Here is a 22,678-nt window from a genome sequence, read left to right on the forward strand (position 1 = left end):
GACCATGATAAACAAAATTCTCTGGTCTGATGAAACAGAGATTGAACTATTTGGCCTGATTGGCAAGCGTCATGTCTGGAGGAAACCAGGCACCACTCATTACCTGTCCAATACCATCCCTACACTGAAGCATGGTGGTGGCAGCATCATGCTGTGGGGATGTTTTTCAGCGACAGGAACTGGAGACTAGTCAGGATCGAGGGAAAGATGAATGCAGCAATGTACAGAGACATCCTTGAATAAAACCTTCCCCAGAGCGCTCTGGACCTCAGACTGGGACAAAGGTTCATCTTCCAACAGGACAACAACACTAAGCACACAGCCAAGATAACAAAGAAATGACTACAGGACAACTCTGTGAATGTCCCTGAGTGGCCCAGCCAGAGCCCAGACTTGAACCCGATTGAACATCTCTGGAGAGATCTGGAAATAGCTGTGCACCAACGCTCCCCATCCAATCTGATGGAGCTTGAGAGGTCCTGCAAAGAAGAATGGGAGAAACTGCCCAAAAATAGGTGTCCTGCGCTTTTAACATCATACTCAAAAACACTCGAGGCTGTAATTTGTGCCAAAGGTGCTTCAGAAAAGTATTGAGTAAAGATTGTGAATACTTATAGTATGTACATGTGATTTTTTTTTGTTTTTTATTTTTAATAAAGATTTCAAACAAACTTCTTTCACATTGTCATTATGGGGTATTGTTTGTAGAAGTTTGAGGAAAATAATGAATTTAATAAATTTTGCATAAAAGGCTGTAACTTTACAAAACGTGGAAAAAGTGAAGCGAAGTGAACACTTTCCGGATGTACTGTATAGGGTGTTATTCTCATAGACGATCAATAATATGTCAAAGTAGAATATAAAAAAACACTTCAAATCCAATACCCCACATTCTTCAAATCCCTTCCTATGCCTGTGTCCATCATTATTCTTATATTATTCAAAATATAGACTTCGGGTATGTTGTTTAGTAAAAATTAACTAGTGGGGACAGTTCACAAGAATTTGAATAGTCAACAAATACTGTAGATACAAGAGTAAAATCCTGAGGGATCTACTGCCACCATCCCATAGTAAACCCCAAATGATCCACTGTGAGGATGTTGTACAAACATATTTACTGATAATGGCTGGATCCCCCACACTGTAGGTATAGCTACAGCAAAAAAAAAATCTACAGCCTAATGCCTAGTACAACACGATCGGATAATTGTGCAGTAAAGTAGTGTGCATCACAGTATCACATAATTACTCTCCCTATCTTGAAAGCTTCCCTTAAATTTAGGAAACCCCCCCCCCCCCTTTTTTTTTTTTTTACTTTTTTTCCGAAAAATGAACAAGAAGGCCTACAGTGAGAGTAATAGGTTTTGTGCGTGGAGGTATCCGATTATTTAATTTTAATTTTTTTTAACTGTGCAGATTTCAATTTATTTATAATAAAAAAATACCGTCGTATCTCTGGTTTTGGCCCCGGGTATCTATGCGAGTGATTCCTAGAATCATTTTCGCATAGATACGGCCAAGATCCGACAGGTGTAAGTCACTTACACAGTTGGATCTTAGATGTAATGCGATGCCGGCCGCTAGGTGGCGTTTACGTTCAGTTCTCATTTGACTATGCAAATGAGCCTGATACGTCGATTCCCGAACAAATTTGCGTCGCGTAGTCGGCGCGTACGTCGTTTCCGTTAGCGTAAGGTTACCCCTGCTATATGAGGGGTAACCTTACGCCAGTCCGCCGTATGCTATGTTAAGTATGGCGTCGGGTCCGCGTCGGCTTTTTCCGTCGGTTACGTCATTTTCCTAAGTCGTTCACGAATACGACTTTACGTCAACGACGCTCACGTCGGCGTCATTGACATTTTCCGTCGTGAGCTGGAGCATGCACACTGGGCTATTTTTCCGCCCGGCGCATGCGCAGTTCGATCGGCGCGGGGGCGCGCTTAATTTGAATACAAGCCGCCCCCTTTGAATTACGCGGCCATACGCCGGGCCATTTACACTACGCCACCGCAACTTACGGAGCAAGTGTTTGGGGAATACGGCACTTGCTCCTGTAAGTTGTGGCGGCGTAGTGTAAATAGCTTACGCGACACCGCCGCAGGATGTACGGGAATCTGGCCCACTGTGCTGATGCACATTGCCCAGGAATATGACACTGGGGGTTATTTACGAAAGGCAAATCCACTTTGCACTATAAGTGCAAAGTGCACTTGAAATTGCACTGAAAGTGCACTTGGAAGTGCAGTCGCTGTAGATCCGAGGGGGACAAGCAAGGAAAATAAAAAACAGCATTTTAGCTTGCACATGATTCGATGTTAAAATCAGCAGATCTTCCCCTCATTTCAGATCTTCCCCTCAGATTTACAGCGACTGCACTTCCAAGTGCACTTTCAGTGCAATTTCAAGTGGACTTATAGTTTGCATTTGAAGTGCAAAGTGTATTTGCCTTTCGTAAATAACCCCCACTGTCTTTACAAAAAAAAAAAAAAATTTAAGAAAAATTGCAGCCAGCAACAATATGTGTGTACATAGACAAGGGCACTTTTGGCACAGGCTGTAAAAGAAATAAAATTGACAATACATTGAGGCCTTGTACTCACGACCGGATCTGTGCGCTGAAAACTGTCTGCCGGACAGTTTCCGGCGTACAAGGCTGATTTTTGTTTTGTTCCGCTGGCTTGTACACACCAGCGGACCAAATTCCCGTCGTACCGGAACGCGTGCACGTAAACCACGTACGACGTCACTATAAAGGGGAAGACCAAACTTAATGGCGCCGCCCTCTGTTCCTCTTTTGCTAGTTACGGGTTTGCTCGTGTTAGTGAAGGTTTGGTTAGAGCTGATTCGCGCTTCTCGGTCTCCAGGCTTTGACAGTGTGTATTCACGGGTTCAGTGCGTGTGCTTGCGGGATCGTAGTTGTCATTCGGCTATAGGCTAGCAGGTTGTTTCTGCTTTTGCAGTTGCATCCTGTGCGCTCGTATCTGTTTGTCACGCGTTCGTCGCAGGTAGTGCTGGATTTGCGAGTGCTTTCTGTTTGAGTGTGTTCTTGACTGACCAGCCGGCCGGTTTGAAGCCATGATGGAGCAGCAGCGTCAATTTTCGCGAGTTGGTGCTGTTTATGGGATGGCTGCTGGATATGTTCATTATTCCAGTACTTTGGCCAGAAACAGGGGGCGGAGGCGTTTCTGGACCAAGAATTGGTTGCGCCAGCGTGACCAGTTCTCACATATGCCTCTGCTTAGGGAAATCCAGGAGAATAATCCTAATGACTTTAGGAATTTTCTCCGCATGACGGACCCCGTATTCAACAGTCTGCTGGATCTTCTGTCCCCCTATATCACGAGGCAGGACACTGTGATGCGCCAAGCCATCACGGCCGAGCAGAGGCTTATTGCCACGTTGCGGTACCTGGCGACTGGGAGGAGCCTGCAGGACCTCAAGTTCTCGACAGGCATCTCTCCGCAGGCGCTTGGGGTCATCATACCGGACACGTGTGCTGCCATCATCAAAGTTCTGCATGAGGAGTATATTAAGGTAAGTTTCCTGGCTGTAATAATGTTGCTAACTAACTTTATTTTTCATTTCCCAGATATGCTGTGTGTTTAACTAACGTTCCCTTTTCTCCCTATGCATGTTGATATAAGCTTTACATGTTTTATTCTTGGCCTACCTGCATATTTGTCCCTTACCCAATATTAACCTGTCCAGCATGCTATCCTAGTGACAAACCCACCTTGCCATTTTTTAAAAAAGGACTTTTTGGTTTTTGTGTCCCCCCCCCCCTTCAAACTTTTATTGTCCCCATCAGAGGGCTGTGGAGTCTCTTAATGAAGTGGCCCTATATATTTCATTTCCCAAATTCTCCATGCACATTTTTGTAATGCAATTTTAATACTGTGAAGTGTCACAAGGATGCTTGTAGGATGTTTTTGTTACAAAGTACTAAATCTCTTTTTTTGTTTGTCCCCACAGCTACCCTCCACACCACAGGAATGGCAGTCTGTGGCTTCCCAATTTGCCCAGCGGTGGGATTTTCCAAACTGCGGTGGAGCAATAGATGGGAAACACGTCCGCATTGTGCCCCCACCCCACTCGGGGTCCTACTATTATAATTACAAGGGTTATCATAGTATTGTGTTGATGGCGGTGGTGTCGGCACAGTATGAGTTTCTATATGTGGACGTGGGGAAGAATGGCCGGATGTCTGATGGGGGAGTGTTCGCACGGACTGATTTCTATGATCGTCTCCAAGCTGGTGGTCTGGCATTGCCACCAGATGAAGATAATGTGGAAGGACTTCCGTTTGTGTTCCTAGCGGACGAGGCTTTCGGGCTTGGTCCTCACCTCATGCGGCCTTTTCCCCAGAGGACCCTCACCTCAGAGAGGAGTGTGTTTAATTTTCGGTTGGCCAGGGCTCGGAGGGTAGTCGAGAATGCCTTTGGGATACTCACCAACCGGTTCCGCCTGTTCAGGACATCGATACATCTGGCGGAATATAAATTGGACACCGTTGTATTTGCCTGCTGCATTTTGCACAACTTTTTACGCAGGCACTCCCAGACGTACCTACCCGACATCGGTTCTGAGGCAAGACTACCCTCAGATCCCCTTCCCGGGCTGGACACTGGTCGCGCTGGCTTGGCCCCCCAATCAGCTCGTGAGGTACGCGACAAATATGTTGAGTACTTCATGGGTCGGGGGGCCATTGCTATGCCAGATCATATTTCTTTCTAATTCGGCCCCCAAAGAAAGGAATATTCTCACAAATAATAAATAATTAGACCATTGGACTTTATACAGTTGTTTGTCATTAATGCTTTTTCTCTTTTTATCTGTCTTCCTGGTTCTCTAAGTAACTTCTGCAATTTTACTGCATAATTGATTTCTCCACTTTTAGTAAATAACCACATTTTGCACAGTATTCACTCATCTACAAACAGGGTATTGAGTCTAGAAATAAGAAGCAACTCCATTTTAAATTTTGGAGGTCAAGTTTTTTAATTTTTGCTTGTTCATGACCCCAAAAATTATTTTAGATTTTTTTCATTACTCCCTGCTTTTGTACTTAGGAGTCTACAATTTTTTTTATTTATTTATTTTTTTTCAGGTAATTAAACAAAAAATATTATGCAGATTATACATTTTTTAACAAGTTCACATTTTTGTTTATCAAATATAGTTAGATTTATTGTTTACATATATATATATATATAGAATATTTTTGGTGGGGTGTTTACCGCCTTAGTATTTTTTATTCTCGGCATATTTTTTATGCACAAAAACCAAAATTTTTTTTACATTTTTTTTTTTTTTTGGTGTGTTTTTCAATACGAATATTTGTTGTGGAGATTTAGGAGTCAAATCTCGACTTCACTAAATTCAGTGATTAGAGAGATTTATAATTCTATATATATATCTTTTTAATTTTTTTTCGATGTTTATTCTTTATGGTCTAAACTTTATAGTATCCAAAAATGTTCAACATGGTCAAAAAGTAAAAAAATACAATTATAAAAATATAAAAACTCACAACAGCAGTCAGTCATGGTGTGCTTTCACACTGGAACACGCCAAAATTTGAAGATACACACATTCAGTGCAAACTCGCCAAATGTCATTGGTTCAACAGACAAATGGCCACATGTGCTATCTGACATCATGGGTGATCAATGTCTGTGTTTTGTGGGAGCAAACCCTTCCTCTCAACTACTTGAGGATGGAGGAGGGGGTTGGACCCACAAAGCACAGACACTAGATATTCTGTGATGGCAGATAGCACATGTTGGCACACTGTGTGTGTATCTTCAAATTTTAGCGTATTCATTATTAAAACAGTAAAAATGTTTGTGGGGGCGGGGGATGGGCGGGGGGTGTTTCAGTCTTTGACACGGCCCATCATGTCAATAATATTTTTAAAATTAGATTCGATGACCATCATTCTTTGCCGCATATTGTCCATTTCCGTGCAGCATTCCAAAAGGACATTTGTTAAATTCTCTTCCATGACAACCATCCTTTCACGCATATTGTGCATTTCAGTGCTGCACTCCATTACCTGCTGAATAATTATAGCAGCACTTGCACGTGAAAATATTGGCACACCATCCTCCTCCCCTAAAAAAATAAAAAAAATGGTCATTTCCAAAATTATTTTTCGATGAGGCCTATCTACATATGTTTTTTTTAATCAAGCTAGGGTGACACTGACCTGATGGGCTTCTCCTTTCCACCTCTTCGACATCTTCTATCACTCCTCCTTCTTCCACCACCTCCCCATCATCTTCTATCACTCCTCCTTCTTCCACCACTTCCCCATCATCTTCGACTCCTCCTTCATCCATCAATCCACCTTCTTTCAATTCGCCAAATTGTTCTTCCGCCACTTGCCCTTCATCTGCTATAAATTCTAAGTCCAAAATTACTTCTTCCTCCTCTCTTCCTTCCTCCTTTCTTCCTTCCTCCTCTCCTTCCACATCCTCTTCTCCTTCCACATCCTCTTCTCCTTCCACATCCTCTTCTCCTTCCACATCCTCCTCCTCCTCCACATGTTGAGATGGAAGATTTTGGCCTTGTCTGGCCCTCTCTGCCTCCTCCAAATGCTGGCGACTTCTTTCCCCTTAAATAACCCAAAAAAAATGTAGACTCATCAGCACACAGATATTGGAGAGCATAAATCGCACACATTGCTTAGAAGAGGCTTTCATTTAGTGACTTTTATATTTCACCAAACCTACATTTTGGAATTACTTCTATGGCAAGCTCTGATCCTGCCCCTTTTTAGCAAAGTGACACACATGGATGTCCCCCCTAAACAGTATTTCTGGGAGACCCTACCAAAACACATTTTTGATTTGGGGAGACACAGGTGCTCTGCATTGCAGATGTGAAAACATCTGCTTTATTACCACTGTTTTTAGAATGAATCCTGTTTGCCTTTCCCATTCTCCTATTTTATTTTTTTAGAACTAGCTTTTACACAATGTTTACCAACAAAGTTTTTGGCCAGTGAGTCATGTCCAGGTGTGTTGTTCCTGGAATAACCGAGCCTTTCTGAGAAACTATGTGATGTTACGTGGTTTACTAAGAACACTATTTGTAAATATGTAGTTATTTATGTCCTAAAAAATAAATGACAACATGTTTTTAAAATTACAAGCAGGCCAAGGAGGCAGATGGTGAAATATACATGGCAACACATTATTGCAGACAATCACCCACCCCCCCCCCCCCAACCCCAATATATATTTACTTACTTTTACGCAGAATTTTAAGTATTTTCTTCATCTGATGTGGCTCCCTCAATTTTAAGTCTGACCAGCGTTTCCTCAGCTGTTCCTTGGACCTGGTGATCCCAAACATCCTCTGCATTCTCCTCGCCACCTTGTCCATAATATGTGCCTTTCGACGGTTAGGGGTCTTGTATGGCCCTAATTCACCATCATAGTCCTTCTTTCGCATGATGTAAACTAACTCCACCATTTCCTGGAACCGCATATTAGTGGCTTTGTATCTTCTTGGCCTTGATCGGGACGTCCCTGCCTCTGTCCCTTCACTTGTGGCATGAGAGCATCGTGCCCGCTCGTGTGACATCGCCATCTTTCCTTTCCCACAGAGATTATGGGCGGGGAAAAGATGAATTGTTACGCCATGGGCGGAGAAGAGGGCGGCGTTTAATACATACGCGGAGTGTATAGAATGCAAACAACGTGTTTACGTAGGTTACGCAGAGAATCTTCGAGCGCATCCAGAACATACACAGTTAACGCCATATTTCCTAAACTCATTGATTAGGGGCCTAGCAAAGGTGACGAGGGCGGGGTTTAATAAATACGCGGAGTGTTTAAAAGGTGCACGCCGTGATTACGCATCTTACGCGGTAATTAGGCGAGCGTGAGAAACGAGGAGCGAGAGACAGGAAGGTAAGGAAATTAAAAATGGGATCAGCAGAGGCCTGGAAAATGTAGACACATGGGATGGGGGTTTGGGCTGTTGGTTGCACCCTTTTTAAGCTATTCTGTCTATGGGGTACCACAATGTTATTTTGGTATCCAAATGCTTTTGGACAACTCACAAAATAGAGATGTGAACAATGCTGTACCTCATTGACAAGTTTTTGAATGGTGTATTCAGATCAGGCAAAGTATTGTTCAAGTGTTGGTTGTACAGAGGTCATTAGGAAGTGTCTTTTATCTCATCCATTGTCAGGGGCATGAGATTTACACATGAAAGAGTGCCTAGATGAATACTGTCATTTGTAAGCATTGTTTATTTTTCTATATTAAAAATATTTACTGCAATGTTAACAATGGCTCTGCATCTAGCAAATCAATGTTTGGTACAACCAATGCGGCCGAGCTGACAATCATTTTTACAACAAGAGAGACTGTGTTTGTAATTAGATATAGGTAATAAATTTGAAGACACATATTATATCAAGGTCAACGCTGATCCTTTTGAATATTTATTTTTCTTTGGTTTATGTTTTGCGAATCTAGACTCAAAAAGAAATATCATTTTTCTAAAAGGGAAATGGACCTCCTACAAACAAAGGAAGCTATAGAGGCCTTACTCCAAAAATATCAGGACACGCCCATCCTGTGGAATTCCAAGCACTCTTTATATTGTAATAAAGATGTACGAGCGGCAGCACTAGAAGAGCTAGCAAACTATATGCAAACATGGGTGCCAGGATGCACTGCCAACATGGTGAAGGATAAACTTGCCAACCTCAGAAGCACATACAGGAGAGCATACAAAGCTAATAAAAGCAAAAAATCGGGAGCAGCAGCAACACAAGCAAAGGAACCCAAACTGTGGTATTACAAACAGATGGCTTTTTTGCGGGACGAAATGGAAGGCAGGAAAACGATGTCGAGTCTTTCTTCCAACCTTTCCTCCATGCTACCTTCCAGCGGACATTCCCCAGATGACCACAGCCCTGCAGAGTCGGAGGAAGAGGGCCTGGCTGACAGAGATGCAGATCTGCCACCCTTCGATGAGGAGGTATAGTAGTTTCCTCTATATTTCTGGCGTAAATAATTCTTGGTGGATTAATGATTTGATATTGTAAAAGAAAAGCCAAGCTGGGAAAAAGCAAAAAAAAAGGTGTACAGACAAATAGGTGTCAGGGATGACAACTGCAGGGGTCAGAAGTAGAGTGTATTCAAGTAATAATGAACAGAAAATACTAAACGAAAAACATGAAAATGAGTGTGGTTTTATTTAGCGAAATTGTAAAAAATGTCATTTTTTTTCCACACAGGAAGAAGAGATCAGCCAGGAGGTGGCAGATCCTCAGGTGTCTGTCAGCCAGGAGGAGGCCGGGGTCAGTGGCAGCCAGGAGGAGGCCGGGGTCAGTGGCAGCCAGGAGGAGGCTGGGCCCAGTGGCCTGCAGCAGGTCCCCCCGGCCAGGAGAACCACCACCAGCCAGTCTTCTCCCCCCCAGGTGAGGCCATCAGGCCGAAGGAGGCAGTTGAGGCCTGTGGAGGAGGCAAGCCTCCGCATGATACAGGAGGCAAGCGCCATCATGAGGGCCCCCCTCAACCCCACAGAGGCCTTCAGTGCCTCCTTGGCACATGATTTGAATGAAGGGGAGGAGGACCAGAGAAGACTGGCAAAGGCCCTGATGAACCAGGTCCTTTGGTGGATGCAGAAGGGCCTGCTGACCCCAGAGACTGGGCTATGTGACCCGGCCCGGCTTGCGGAACACCATCCTCCTGCTGCCACATCGACCCCACCTGCAAGAGCCCGTGTAAGATCCGCTGGAAGGCTGCCTGGAGGGAAGGTTGGAAAGAGGAGGAAACGTTGATTTTCTGCCTTCCATTTCCTTCCACATAAAGGACATATTGTTTGGACTACCACAGTTTGGGTTCCTTTGTTTCTGTGCTGCTGCTTCATATTTTTGGGTTTGGCTCCTGAGGCTTGGAAGTTTCTCCTTAACCATGTTGGAAATGCCAGTTTGCATATAGTTTGCTATCGATTCTAGTGCTGCCGTTCTGTTTAATTTTTGGGATGACATTTGCCAAAATAAAAGGCTTTTTGCTTTCATTCGAAAACATGTCTATTGTTTGTTATACTGTGGGGATTATTAGGCAGCAAACCTTTAATAAATATACAATGTGTCATTTACAAAGGACACACTCCTTGGGGGGGGGGGACATTTGGTGTGCCAATATGGTTCAATATTCTCAAATGAAACACAAAAAAAAAAAAAAAAAAACAAAAAAAAAAAAAAAAAAAAAAATGTAAAAAAAAAAAAAAAAAAATGGTGACATAACTAGAAACAACATAAAAAATTAAAAAGATGCACATTCCTTTACAAAAATGACTACAATAAATTATGGAGGACCACCAACCAAAACACACGTCTGGCATAGAAAACATTATTAAAAGATTACATCACAAGCAAGAAATTGACATTTCAGTATGGGACAACTCTATTGAAATTGCATCAGCAAGAGAACGGGGTTATTATAGCAAGAGAAGAATTAATAAAACGAGGCAAGAAACTGTGGTTTAGTGCGCCTTTTTAAGACATTGTTCTCTTGCTAGAATAAAAGGTTTCTAATGACGAATGTGCCATATCCCAAACAAACGCGAGTTTTACCTGAACGAGCGCTCCCGTCTCCTCATTTGGACTGAGCATGCGCGGGGTTTTTGTACGCTGCTTTTGTGTACAGACGACCGAACATGTCTGACGGACACGATTCCAGCAGACTGTTTTAAAGCAAGACCAGGAAACAGTTGTTCGTTGGAAAACGGTCTGGCCGACGAATGTTTGCTGAAATCCTGTCCGTTACTGCCTACACACGAACGAACATGTCCGCTGAAACTGGTCCGCGGACCAGTTTCAGCAGACATGTTTGGTCGTGAGTACGGGGCCTGAGAGTCTTGGGTAAAATAGGTAATGCGTTCAGCCTGTTTTGACTGTAGAAAGTACATGCGCAGAGTCTGTAAAGAAGCTTCAGGACACACATCAGCAGCATCAAGATGTAAAAACCCTTCCCTTCCCTCCTTGCTTCTTAAATGACATTCAGAGAAACTTTACTTCTACTTTAAGAGACCTGTGCCAACATAAATCTATCCTGAAGCACTTTATCAGGAGCATTACTGTATCTGCCGGCGTATAAGGCAAATTTTCCAGCTAAAATTTTGTTTTTGGGATATACTCGCCGTATAAGACAACCCCCTTCCTACTAGTTTGTCTGGAAGCTGAGGGGTAGCCAGAAAAACCGCTGACAGGAACAACCGCTGAGAGAAACAGGCTTTATTCAGCTTTTTTTTCAAATCTCACTGTGCCCATTACATGCCTCACTGTGCCATTGCATACCTCGACAATCCCATACCTTATCCCTGTATGCAGAGTCAGTCAGACTGCGGGCGTCCATTATTCAAAAGCAGCGCCTCCTCCTCGTGCTGTTCCGTGATAGGCGGAACACTCAGTTTCCCAGCAGCACCTGTGTTCAGTGCTCTGCCTATCACAGATGTCCTCTCGTCCGAGGCCGAGGATGAGAAGACATCTGTGATAGGCGGAACACTGAACAGAGGCTCTGCTGGGAAACTGAGTGTTCCACCTATCACGGAACAGCACAACGAGGAGGCGCGGCTTTTTAATGGATGGCCGAGGTCTGACTGAGACAGGTACCGGCGTATAAGACGACCCCCGAGTTTTGAGGAAAGTTTTTAAGCACAAAAGGTCGTCTTATACGCCGGAAAATACGGTACCTATCTTTCTTAAACACATTGTAAATATGGCTGTTGGGAACCCTGCCCTTTTAAAGTGAGGGACTGGCACATAACAAAGCCCCTATTATTGGTCATTCTTAGCCCCCTGACCCAAGTTTAGAAGCCAGGAAGTGCAGCTTGGTAGTTGGATCACCATCCAATTAACAGGCTGCTCACTGAAGACATTCAGCTCCAGTCAAGGGTTCTTATGATAACAGCCCACTGCTCACTCCCACCCAAAGTGGAGCAAGAGTGGGCTCCAGGGCCTTGGCACCTACATGATTGCAGGGGATTGAGGAGGATGCAGAATGGGGTGTAAGCAGTGAAATGAGTTGGTTTTATCTAATGATAGGTGGTTGCTATGATGGCAAACAGCCATGTCCGTGAACAGGTTGGGTTTGCCTCAAATTCAACCTTGACCCAAACACAAAGCTGATCCCTATAACTAAGCAAAAGAAAAACCAAACCAAGTCATTTAAAAGTTCCTGTGTGGTAGACACAACCAAGAGAAACCAAAGGTATACTGATTTATTGTTGCTTTTCAAGACGATTGTGCATAATACACCCAATGGCCACTATTTCTGTCTTGGCACATTTCACATCTATCAGTACTTTTTCACAAAGTGAAAAGTTAGACGTATCTGACCTAATCTGTAGCCAATAAATGTAACCTACGTGGATTGAATCAGTGTGAATAAGAAGTCATTGTGTTAAGAACGGTTGGTCTGGATGGGGGAATCTGAAACAGAAATAATAATATTTAGGGAAACTATCTAATCCGTAAGAATTTTCCTGTAATGTACATAGAAAGCCATCCCTAAAAGTAATGCCTGAAATTAGTTACGTCTGCCCTGTTGCAATATTATTAACTATTGCAACAATATAAACCGTATCTACAGTGCAGGTGTAACAGCAGTGTATAGGAAATACTGTACTGTCAATGTTGAAAACACTTCTTGTTGCAGGAACAAATCTCAGGTAATTTGCAGTGTAAGTAGGAATCCATATGTTCAGCTCTGGTTCTGCTGCTAGATAAATAACAGACTCATGTATTTTGCATGGCTAAATGAAAAATAACTGACTGTACAGCCAGCTTTACTCATTCACATAGAGGGAATGGTATCTGAGGAACCTCTTATTATTAAAGAGGACATCCAGCTTATGATAAGCCCCTGCCCGCAGACCCCCATAACCACCAGTCATGCCCTTGTCCTTAAGGTACCCCCCTCTCCCCCCATATTGAAGCATGTGGCATGGTATGCCCCATTCCTGGCCTGCCAAGCTGAATATTCAGGTAAGGGTCTGGTATGTTTTTTTTTTTTTATTGGTGTTTTTTTCTTGATTTTTGCATGGGTGTTTCGCCTTAAAATCCATAGCAGATCCAAAGTGTCTGGTATAGCATTTGGTGGGCTTCACTTTTATATTTTGGCATGGGGTCCACCTTAAGTTAAATAGTTTAAGGGGAACCCCATGCCAAAATATAAAAAAGGAAAAAAATTATGTGAAGCCCACCAAATTCTATAACAGACTCTTTGGATCTGCTATAGATCTGCTAAGAAAAAAAAGTGTGAGGTCCCTCCCATCCATAAAAAAAAGTACTAGACCCTTACGTACATTCCGCTTCGCAGACCAGGAAAGGGGCATACCATGCCACATGCCAGTCCCCGAGATGCTGTGGCCCACTCAGTCTCCCCCAAAAGCCTCTACTTATCAGCAGTGGGAAAAAGAGGGTGAGTGGATGCTCCAGTTTTCCTGCCGCAGCGGTGCAGCTGGTGTGATGGGGACAGTGCTGCACTTCCCCTGGGTGTCCTCACGCTCAGTATCAGGCTCAGATCTGCACAGAGTTTTTCTGGGAAATGTAGTATAACCATTATAGTATAGTCATTATATGGCTGCCATCTTAAACTACAACTTCCAAGATTCTCAACACTCTGCTTAGAGGTCTACAGGCTTACTTGGCTTCAGCTCTCCCCCTGCTGGCCAGAGAAGGAAGGTGCAGCATAACATCAATATCTTAGTAGAGGGAAGAATCAAAGAATAATCAAAGGCAATGACTCCATCTTCATATTGCTGTAGCCCAGTACCTGCCTACAATTTTTTTAAACTCAAAGATGTACAGAGGATGAAAAATGGTCTGTAGGGTAAAGAAATTGTTACCATCAGTATACCATGGGTTTCTGTACTAATGGTATCACCATGAACAGATTACCAAAAGATATAGTATGGTATTATCATCCAATTTCCTTAGTGGTATCAGTAAAATATGTTTTCCCCTGTGGGACTATTTTTGTAAACTCTTATCTGTCAAGGACAGCATTTGACCAAACTACCTGTTAAACAAAGACTGGACATAATAGGATTCACTGAATGAGGGTAGGCAACTTTGCATTTAGGTTGCAAACCTTGGTCCAGTGCTAGCATTATCACGGTCTACTTTGTCCCTGCTCCTTGAGGTGGTGTCTCACCCCTATCCTGAGGCTGTTTAATAAACTGTAAATTGTAATTTTTGAGAAGCTGCAATAAACAGCAGTGTGACATCACTGCAGTACGCAGAGAAAAGATTACAGGGAATGCTTTCAAAGTTTTACAACTGTATCCTGTGTGAGGAAATTCATGATTCACATTGAAGGATCAAAGAGGGTTCCTCAAGAAACAACTTATACACAATGTCTCTGTGCAGAATCGGTAGACAGTGGGAATTAGCTGTCTACTAGGCTTTGCGGCAGACAGTGCAAATAGCTATAGTGGGCCCCAAGCAAAATGGGGGGCCCCCAAGCACCCCCCCCGCACTCAAAGCCTACGTTAGTGCTACAATAATTTTTTACACCCATGTTCTTATTCCACCCCCCCTCCCTAGTCCCTATGTTTTTCTATGCTCACCTCCCCTTCTTCCCTGTAGGCAGCCGCTGTAGCGTGGCCGAGCTCCTCTTCCTCCTGTCAGTCTGGTGTTCTATCATTATGGGTCCCCAGTCCCCTATCAGATAGTACCCGGGCCGGGCCGGGCCGGGTACCTCACGGTACAGTAGTCCGGCCGGACTGAAGGGAAGTGAGCACTCAGTGTGCACTTCCTGTCAGTCCGGCCGGGAACAGGAAATTGAATCTCCTGTACCACGCACGGTACCCGGCCGGACTGACAGGACTCCAGGAGGAAGGAAGAGGAGCTCGGCCACACTACAGCCTGGGAAGGGGAAGTTGGGGGCCCCAGGCCAGCTCGGGGCCCCAAGCAATTGTTTGTTTTGCCTGTCCTGTAGCGATGGGCCTGGCTATATCCCTGGCTTCTGAGGCCTACACTGTAGCTCAGGCTGCTGTTGGTTCTGCAGCTGGCAGTGGGGATTGCCCTGTTCTTGGCTCTGAAACTGGCACTGTAGATAAATCTGAGCCCAGAATCAGCTCTTCAGAGCTTCAGTTGCTGCCTCTGTGCATGGTGCTGCTCCCTTCATTGGCCACTGCTCCTGGCTGACATTGCCCCCCCCCCCCCGCAACTTCCACCCCAAGCTAACCTGGTCACTTCTCACCCCCTACCCCATCTTAGCTGACATCACTATACAGCCCTTTCCTGTCTTAACCCCCCTACAACCACTACCACCACCCAGGTAATAGACAGAAAATATTTGTTTTCTATGTGCCTTGGGCATATCATATCACTACAATGAAGTGATGGCGTCTTGATGACGAAATGCGTAGGGGCGGGCACACAGTTTGACATCATTTCCACCGAGTGGAATGCACATTATCTCCAGGGAAGTGTGGAGCAAACACAAATTTCACAGACTATAAGGCTGGCAGATCATTCCCAATGCCAGATCACTGCACCTTACCATGTGAGTGGAATTTTGTTTTTTAAAGCATTTTTAATAAACGGTATCACACTATGTCCTTTCTGCAATGTTTTTTTTTTTCCCATGAACTGGACCTAAAGAGAGGGACTCCATAACATCGGGTGGACTAACAAACATACACAAGCCTTTTAGACCTGCCTCGGCATAAGCTCAGGGGAATATGTTGCTGTAAGAATAAGAATTAAGAATAATTGATTAAATAGCACATTAGCACTTTATTTGGATTTTTGATATAACACACGGTGTATATTTATGAGGAAGCGCAGCAAACTTTAGAAGAGTTTACCACATGGGTAGAATTTACCATTAGGCTGCAGCATCCTAGTATTATGCATTTGCTAAACCACTTTTATATTTAATTTTTTTTTTTGTTATGTATATACTTTGTGCGAGTGATATTTATAACGTACAAAAGTCTTATCATGGCTAATCACTGGCTTTTCACCATTTATTAAATGCAAGGCCTTAGTGTCTATACCTTGCATCTTTTGTCAGTTCAGATATATAGACCTGAGCCATTCATCCTTTTGTACATGGGCATCAGGAATTTGCCTTCACAATCTAAACTGTTTAGTTAGGGTCTAATTGATAGAACTCCCATATTTATTGTATATCTCTACTGCCCACTAATGGTGGCCATACACACTTTATTAAATGATGGATTTGCATCCTAGTTAATCTCTTCTGATAGTCATAATTGATCTAAAGTTGACAAACAGTTCAGTCATTCCAATTTATGATTTTAATTTAACAGTTGCATCTCAGTTTCCACCATGTAATTTCAACATCTAAACTATCCAAATACTAGTTCATGAATAAAGTAACTCGGTACTGCCGACTGATGCAAAACGATTGATAACATTTCTCTCTGATCAATCAACTCCGTTTGATTGAATCCAATCACAATTGAGTAGATTGATCGTAAAGAAAGTTGGGGTATCCATTTGTTTGTGGTTTGAATTGTTTTGATCGAAATGCAAATCGATCAGATATAAAAATTAAAGTGTATTTGGCCACCATACGTTTATTTTGGCCAAAGAATCCATACTTTTCTTAATATTATTGCAATAAATGCTTAGATGTTTTTCCATGGTCCATTCTCAAAAGTAATTGTGGAAGCATGGATCCATGTAAAACGTATGCAAGGTTGTTCTGAATTTTATTTGAGTTTTTTGTATTTTTTTATACCTACCTCTTATATTAAGGATTTTGTCTAAGCATAAAAAAATGCACTGTGCATGCTGCAAAACCAGCATTTAACTTGCATTTATACATGCATACGTTCTCATTAAACCCTAAAACTGCATTCTTGGCATAATTAAGAACCATGACCATGTGGAAAGTGTATAAACACAGTAACCCACCAGATTTCAGATTACCGCAGTCAATACAAGATAAAAGATGTAATTTGGCTCCTATTGGGTAAGCTTATTTTTCTTGCCATATTAAATAAGTCAGTATATGTAACATGACACCAACATTACTTTTATTTTACATTTTCATGAACATTTCTGAGATTATAATTGAAAAAGCCACACAAATGTTTTTATGAATGGCAAGGCTAGTATGGGAAATGCAGAGATCTGTGGATCAGTCTATGATGCCTGTACTATACTTCAGTTATTGCCACTATCTTCTGAGTCCTGCAAAGAGTGCCTGCCTTGCTGCATAGTGAACATGGGAGGCCACATGCTTGGCGTGAGCACCATTTACACAACGCCTTGCATTTTTCTCAATGAATGCAAAGTCTTCTTTAATTGGGTGAGGTGGAGATTGTGATGTCAGGTTTTCCACCTCGCCCAATCAGGGGTTCTGTGAGAAAAAGGCAAGAGGTTCTGTGAATTGTGCTCATACCCAGCAAGAAACCCCTGGTGTTCACTATGCAACAGGGCAGCTGATCTGCACGGCACCCAGAAGACAGTGGTGATCCCAGTGGTAACCGTGAATGCTACAGTGATTCTACACCTCCACCGCAGGTATTACATATGCTTAATAATATATATGTTTCTATGCAAAAAAATACAAAATATCTATACCTGGAATTCAGCTTTAAGAAATGTACAACATTTAAAAAGTTTTATCAATCTGATGTACCACAAAATAAAGAGAACACATTATTAATGCTAGGGAAAAAATAACAAAATTGGTGTGACCAAAGGATTAGCAGATTGGGGGAAATTTACTAAAACTGGTGCACAGCGAATCTGGTGCAGCTGTGTATAGTAACCAGTCAGCTTCTGGATTTTATTGCCAAAGCTTGAAGCGGTAGTAAACCGCAGGTGGTTCAAACATTTTTTTTAAAAATTCCCAATGCATGGCATACTAGCACATTATGATAGACTCATTTTAGAACAAAACCCTCCAGTGATGCAATGTCACTGCTGAGAAGGCTGACATTTTCTCCCGGTCTTTATTTTCCGGGTTCGCAGCCTCTGGCTACATGAGTGGCCAGGTGTGCAATGACGTCACTCCTGAGTTTTACGTAAGCTGGACCTTCAGAGCGCATGCCCCGGTGATGTCATCGGCTGCATGCACTTTGCAAGTTTAGGAGATATTCAAAGTACCTACAGGTAAGCCGTATCATAGCGCCCAGAGGCAATTAATTTTGCATGTGTTGCGCTATATAAGTTTTCATTCATTCATAGGCTTACCTGTAGGTACAAGTGGTGAAACAGAGTTGATCAAGCTTAAAGGAGTTGTAAATAAAATTTTAAAAAATGCTGAAATGACTGTTTACAGGGTATAGAGACATAATAGTTAACTGATTTCTTTTAAAAACGATTAAAAATAGATAAAAGATCAATCATATAATGTACCTACAGTTTCAGTTTCGTTTTTGCATGTTGTTTCCTGCCTCTGCTGTACAGAGCCACAGAGCCAAAGGGGTTTTAGACACACAGTAATCACACCTCCTTGATTAGGCTGCATTCACATCTAGGCGGACAAAATCGCGGCGTTTTGTCCCGCGAATTGTGGCGACAAATAGCGGCGTTTTGTACCGCGATTTGCGGTGACAAAACGCTGTGATTGTCCGCCTAGATGTGCCCCTAGATTGTCCCCCTATGGAGATGGTTCCCATCTCCTATGCCGAACGCCGAAAAGCCGCCTGAAAAAAAGGTCCGGGACTTTTTTTCAGGCGGCAGGCGTGGAGATGTGAACCATCTCCATAGAGGGCAATGTTAAATCATCCCTCTGGCGTGTCGGGGCCTAGGTGTGAATGGGCTCTTAGTGACCACAGAGAGAAAGCTCCCAGTACTGTGGTTATCAGGAAACAGACAACCAGGAAGTGTGGAGATCAGAGAAGAATTACAGCAACTTGAGAGCAAAAACAAACAATGAGGACATGAAAACAGCACTGCATTAAGGTAAAGGAAGCTATTAAGATAAAAAAAAATCCTTTTCAAACCCTTTAAGTTAGAAGCTGATTGGTTACTATGTACAGCTGCACCAGATTTTGTGCGCACCAGTTTTAGTAAATCTCCCCCATTGTTTCTATTTCTATGCTGTACTGTGCACAGATTCCAAAACTACAATATACAATAAATGAAGGAGCAATGTATTGGATGCTGCGCTGCTAAATAACAGTATTCCAATGTATACCAATGAACAAATGAATTACTAATAATTTATTAGTAGTTTATTTGTTCATCGGCACACACTAGAACACTGGGCCAGATCCACAGACGAAGTACGCTGGCGTATCTACTGATACGCCGGCGTACTTTCAAATTTCCCGCGTCTTATCGTTGTTTTGAATCCTCAAAACAAGATACGACGGCTTCTGGGTTAGATCTGACAGGTGTACGTCTTCGTACGCCTTCGGATCTAAGATGCAATACTTTGGCGTCCGCTGGGAAGATCCACGAACGTACGCGCGGCTGTCGCATTTTCTAACGTCGTCTGTAGTCGGCTTTTTCCGGCATATAGTTAAAGCTGGTATTTTGTGGCGTATAGATAGAATTGCCATGTTAAGTATGGCCGTCGTTCCCGCGTCGAAATTTGATTTTTTTTTGCGTAAGTCGTCCGTGAATAGGGATGGACGTAACTCACGTCTAAGTTAAAAAAATGACGTCCTAGCGATGTCATTTAGCGCAATGCACGGCGGGAAATTTTGGGACGACGCATGCGCATTTCATTCGGCGCTGGGACGCGCTTCATTTAAATGAAACCCAACCCGCCCAATTTCAAATCCGCCGCCAGAAATACACTACGCCGCTGTAACTTAAGGCGCGAACTCGCTGAGGATTCGAATATACGCCAGGTAAGGTACGGCGGCGTAGTGTATCTCTGATACGCTAGGCCGATGCAATTGTATGTGGATCTGGCCCACTGTTATTTAGCACAGTGCAGCATCCAATACATTGCCTTTTCACCTAAGTTTTGTGTGGGAACACAGCACTAATATTTTATTTTATTTTATTTAGTATTGGATCACAGATATTCACTTATCATTTAGACACTATTTCACAGCTAGTGCAGGGGTAACACTATTATTACTGAATATACAATAAATATCTATGCATCTTTTACTTGAAATCTGCATCAAGAGTGAGGAATAAGGCTCTATTCACATATGCTTTTGAGCATTTCTGCAGTGCTTTCTGCGTTTTTTTTACCACAATTTACATTTTTATACTTTTTTATTTTTATGGAATTTGTTGTTGCAGATTTAAAAATGCAAAATGTGGTAAAATTGCAGTATAAACACATTACATGATTTTCTGCAGTTTCTCCGCTGAACCAAAAAAGCACAGTTTCACGTTTAAAAAAAAAAAAGTCCCCTTACCCTTTACAAAAATGCATTGATGTGAACACGTTCCATAGGAACCCATGTTAAAAAAAATTCTGCGTTTCTGCAAAACGCATGAAAAAAACACATTGGTGTGAATGGAGCCTATAGGCTGGATTCGCACCTATGCATTTTTTGTGCTTTTTGCATTTTGCAGATTTGCATTACAGAACATGTTCCATAGGAAACCATGTAAAATGGACTGTAGTGCAAATCTGCAAAAAGCACTAAGGCTGCATTCACACCTTTGCGTAGGCGATATGCCTCGTATTGGGGCGACATGAAATAGGCGTTTTGTCCCGCGATTTGCGGCGACAAAACGCGTCGTTTTTGAGCCTTGTTTTTTGCTGGAGGGGCGATTTTAGCATTGTCGGCTATGCCCGAACGCCGAAGCCGCCCGAAAAAAAGGGTCCGGGACTTGTTTTGCGCTTCAGGCGTTTCGGCGTTCGGCGTGGAGATGTGAACCATCTCCATAGCCGACAATGTAAAATCCCCCCTCCAGCGTATTGCAGGCTGCTGCGGCGTCGGGCTTCAGGTGTATATACGCCTAGGTGTGAATGGGCTCTAAAACTGCATAGGTGTGAATCCAGCCTAAAGAGTTAAAATGCAAAGGAATACTAGGCTACAAGTATTCAGAACAATGATATTCATCTGCAATAAAATCATTGGATGAACCCAGCTGTATCTCTACATAATCCTACTAAAGCAACACACAGTAGTAAGTGACTGTAGAGTGCACTACACGTTTATTAACACCCTAGGAGTGTTCTCCACTGCCATTTGCAGCAGCTGGAAAAGCACTTACCTGTCGGCACTGAGAGCGGTGAGTGTGAAGACAGATACTCCTACAGAAGTCAGTTGGATGGAAGGGATGAGCTTACAACACACTTCCCCGAGCATCCACTCCTCGAAAAAGAATCGGAAGGCATCCACCGGTACACAGGTCACCAGCAGCAACAGGTCCCCGGCTGCCAGGCTGGAGATGAATATATTGGGCACACTTCTCATCGCACTGTTGGTAATGAAGATCTTTACAAGGGTGATGTTGCCCAAAAGTCCCACCATAATGATGATTAAATACACAGATGGGATGACACAACGGATGATGAAGAATGCCATCTCCCTACCCTGGGGAGGAGAGTTTTCTGGCAGGACCAGACTCTGATTACCCTGGGTGAGGGTGATGTTCCAGGTCTGCCCTGTCATCATCTTCAACAGATGGCAAAAGCCAAGCGCTGTGCCCAAGCAGGAGCCTCTTACTGGGCAAGTTTTCTAAAGTTTCAGCAGCTTGGGGAAATCGATAAAAGCCAGTGTCCATAGATCATCGCACAGTTGTGGAGCTTCGACAGTTCAGCAGCTTGTGTGGGCAGCAGATGGTACAGGAGCCAGGAAGTTTTGTGGGTGGCAAACACTAAGCTGCAGTCAGAGATGTGTAGCTGATGTGTGCTGCACACTGCAATGCTCCTATTATACTCTACAGCCTGATGGTCCTATGAAGGGGAGGGACTGCATTCATCTACAGCTCAGAGCTTACATTGAGGTGTGTGCTGCTTGGACTCATCACTTCTTTTATCAGCCTCTTCATATTATTCAATGGGGACCAAATGCCTGCAACCACTGGACTTATATAGAATCAGTGCAGCGCAGCAATAGCCGGCCGGCTGGGGGTGAAGGAGCTGTTCACCCAGCAGTGCTGAAACGGACCTACTGATAGAGAGTGCACTCCATTCAACTGCTATAGACATATACAGAAATATCACCTATTATAGGTGACATTTATTTCCTAAAGCTTGTTGGCTGATTATATTTTTACCTGTGAAGACATCGTCAGTGTGTGGCTTTACCTTTGGATTATACTGTGCTATAGAAGACAATGAAATGTCTTTAAATCACCAGTGAACCTGTGGTCCCAAATACAGCTATAAGCACTGCGCAAAAAGACATCACTGACTACCTAGAGCCTCCTTTTATTCCTACTAATTAACCACTTAAGACCCGGACCCTTATGCAGGTTAAGGACCTTGACCCTTTTTGCGATTCCGCACTGCGTCGCTTTAACTGACAACTGGGCTGGTCGTGCGACGTGGCTCCCAAGAAAAAATGGCGCCTTTTTTTTCCCCACAAATAGAGCTTTCTTTTGGTGGTATTTGATCAGCTCTGCGGTTTTTATTTTTTGTGCTGTAAACAAAAAAAAGAGTGACAATTTTGAAAAAAAAAAAAACAATATTTTTTACTTTTTGCTATAGTAAATATCTATTAAAAAAAAAAAAACATTTTTTTTCCTCAGTTTAGGCCGATACGTATACTTCTACTTATTTTTGGT

General features: G+C 43.0%; 1 protein-coding gene across 1 annotated transcript in view; it reads right to left on the minus strand.

Moving 5' to 3' along the window:
* Nucleotides 1–21,822, minus strand: part of NMBR (neuromedin B receptor) — a 435,362-nt gene extending 413,540 nt beyond the window's left edge. Inside the window, exon 1 of the mRNA XM_040350544.1 lies at nt 21,161–21,822. Coding sequence (XP_040206478.1) covers nt 21,161–21,564 — 404 coding nt within the window. The 5' untranslated portion in view covers nt 21,565–21,822. The remainder of the gene's footprint in view (nt 1–21,160) is intronic.
* Between the last annotated feature and the right edge of the window lie 856 nt (nt 21,823–22,678).

Source organism: Rana temporaria, chromosome 4 (genome assembly GCF_905171775.1).
Source record: "Rana temporaria chromosome 4, aRanTem1.1, whole genome shotgun sequence".
NCBI classification, from domain to species: Eukaryota; Metazoa; Chordata; class Amphibia; order Anura; family Ranidae; genus Rana; species Rana temporaria.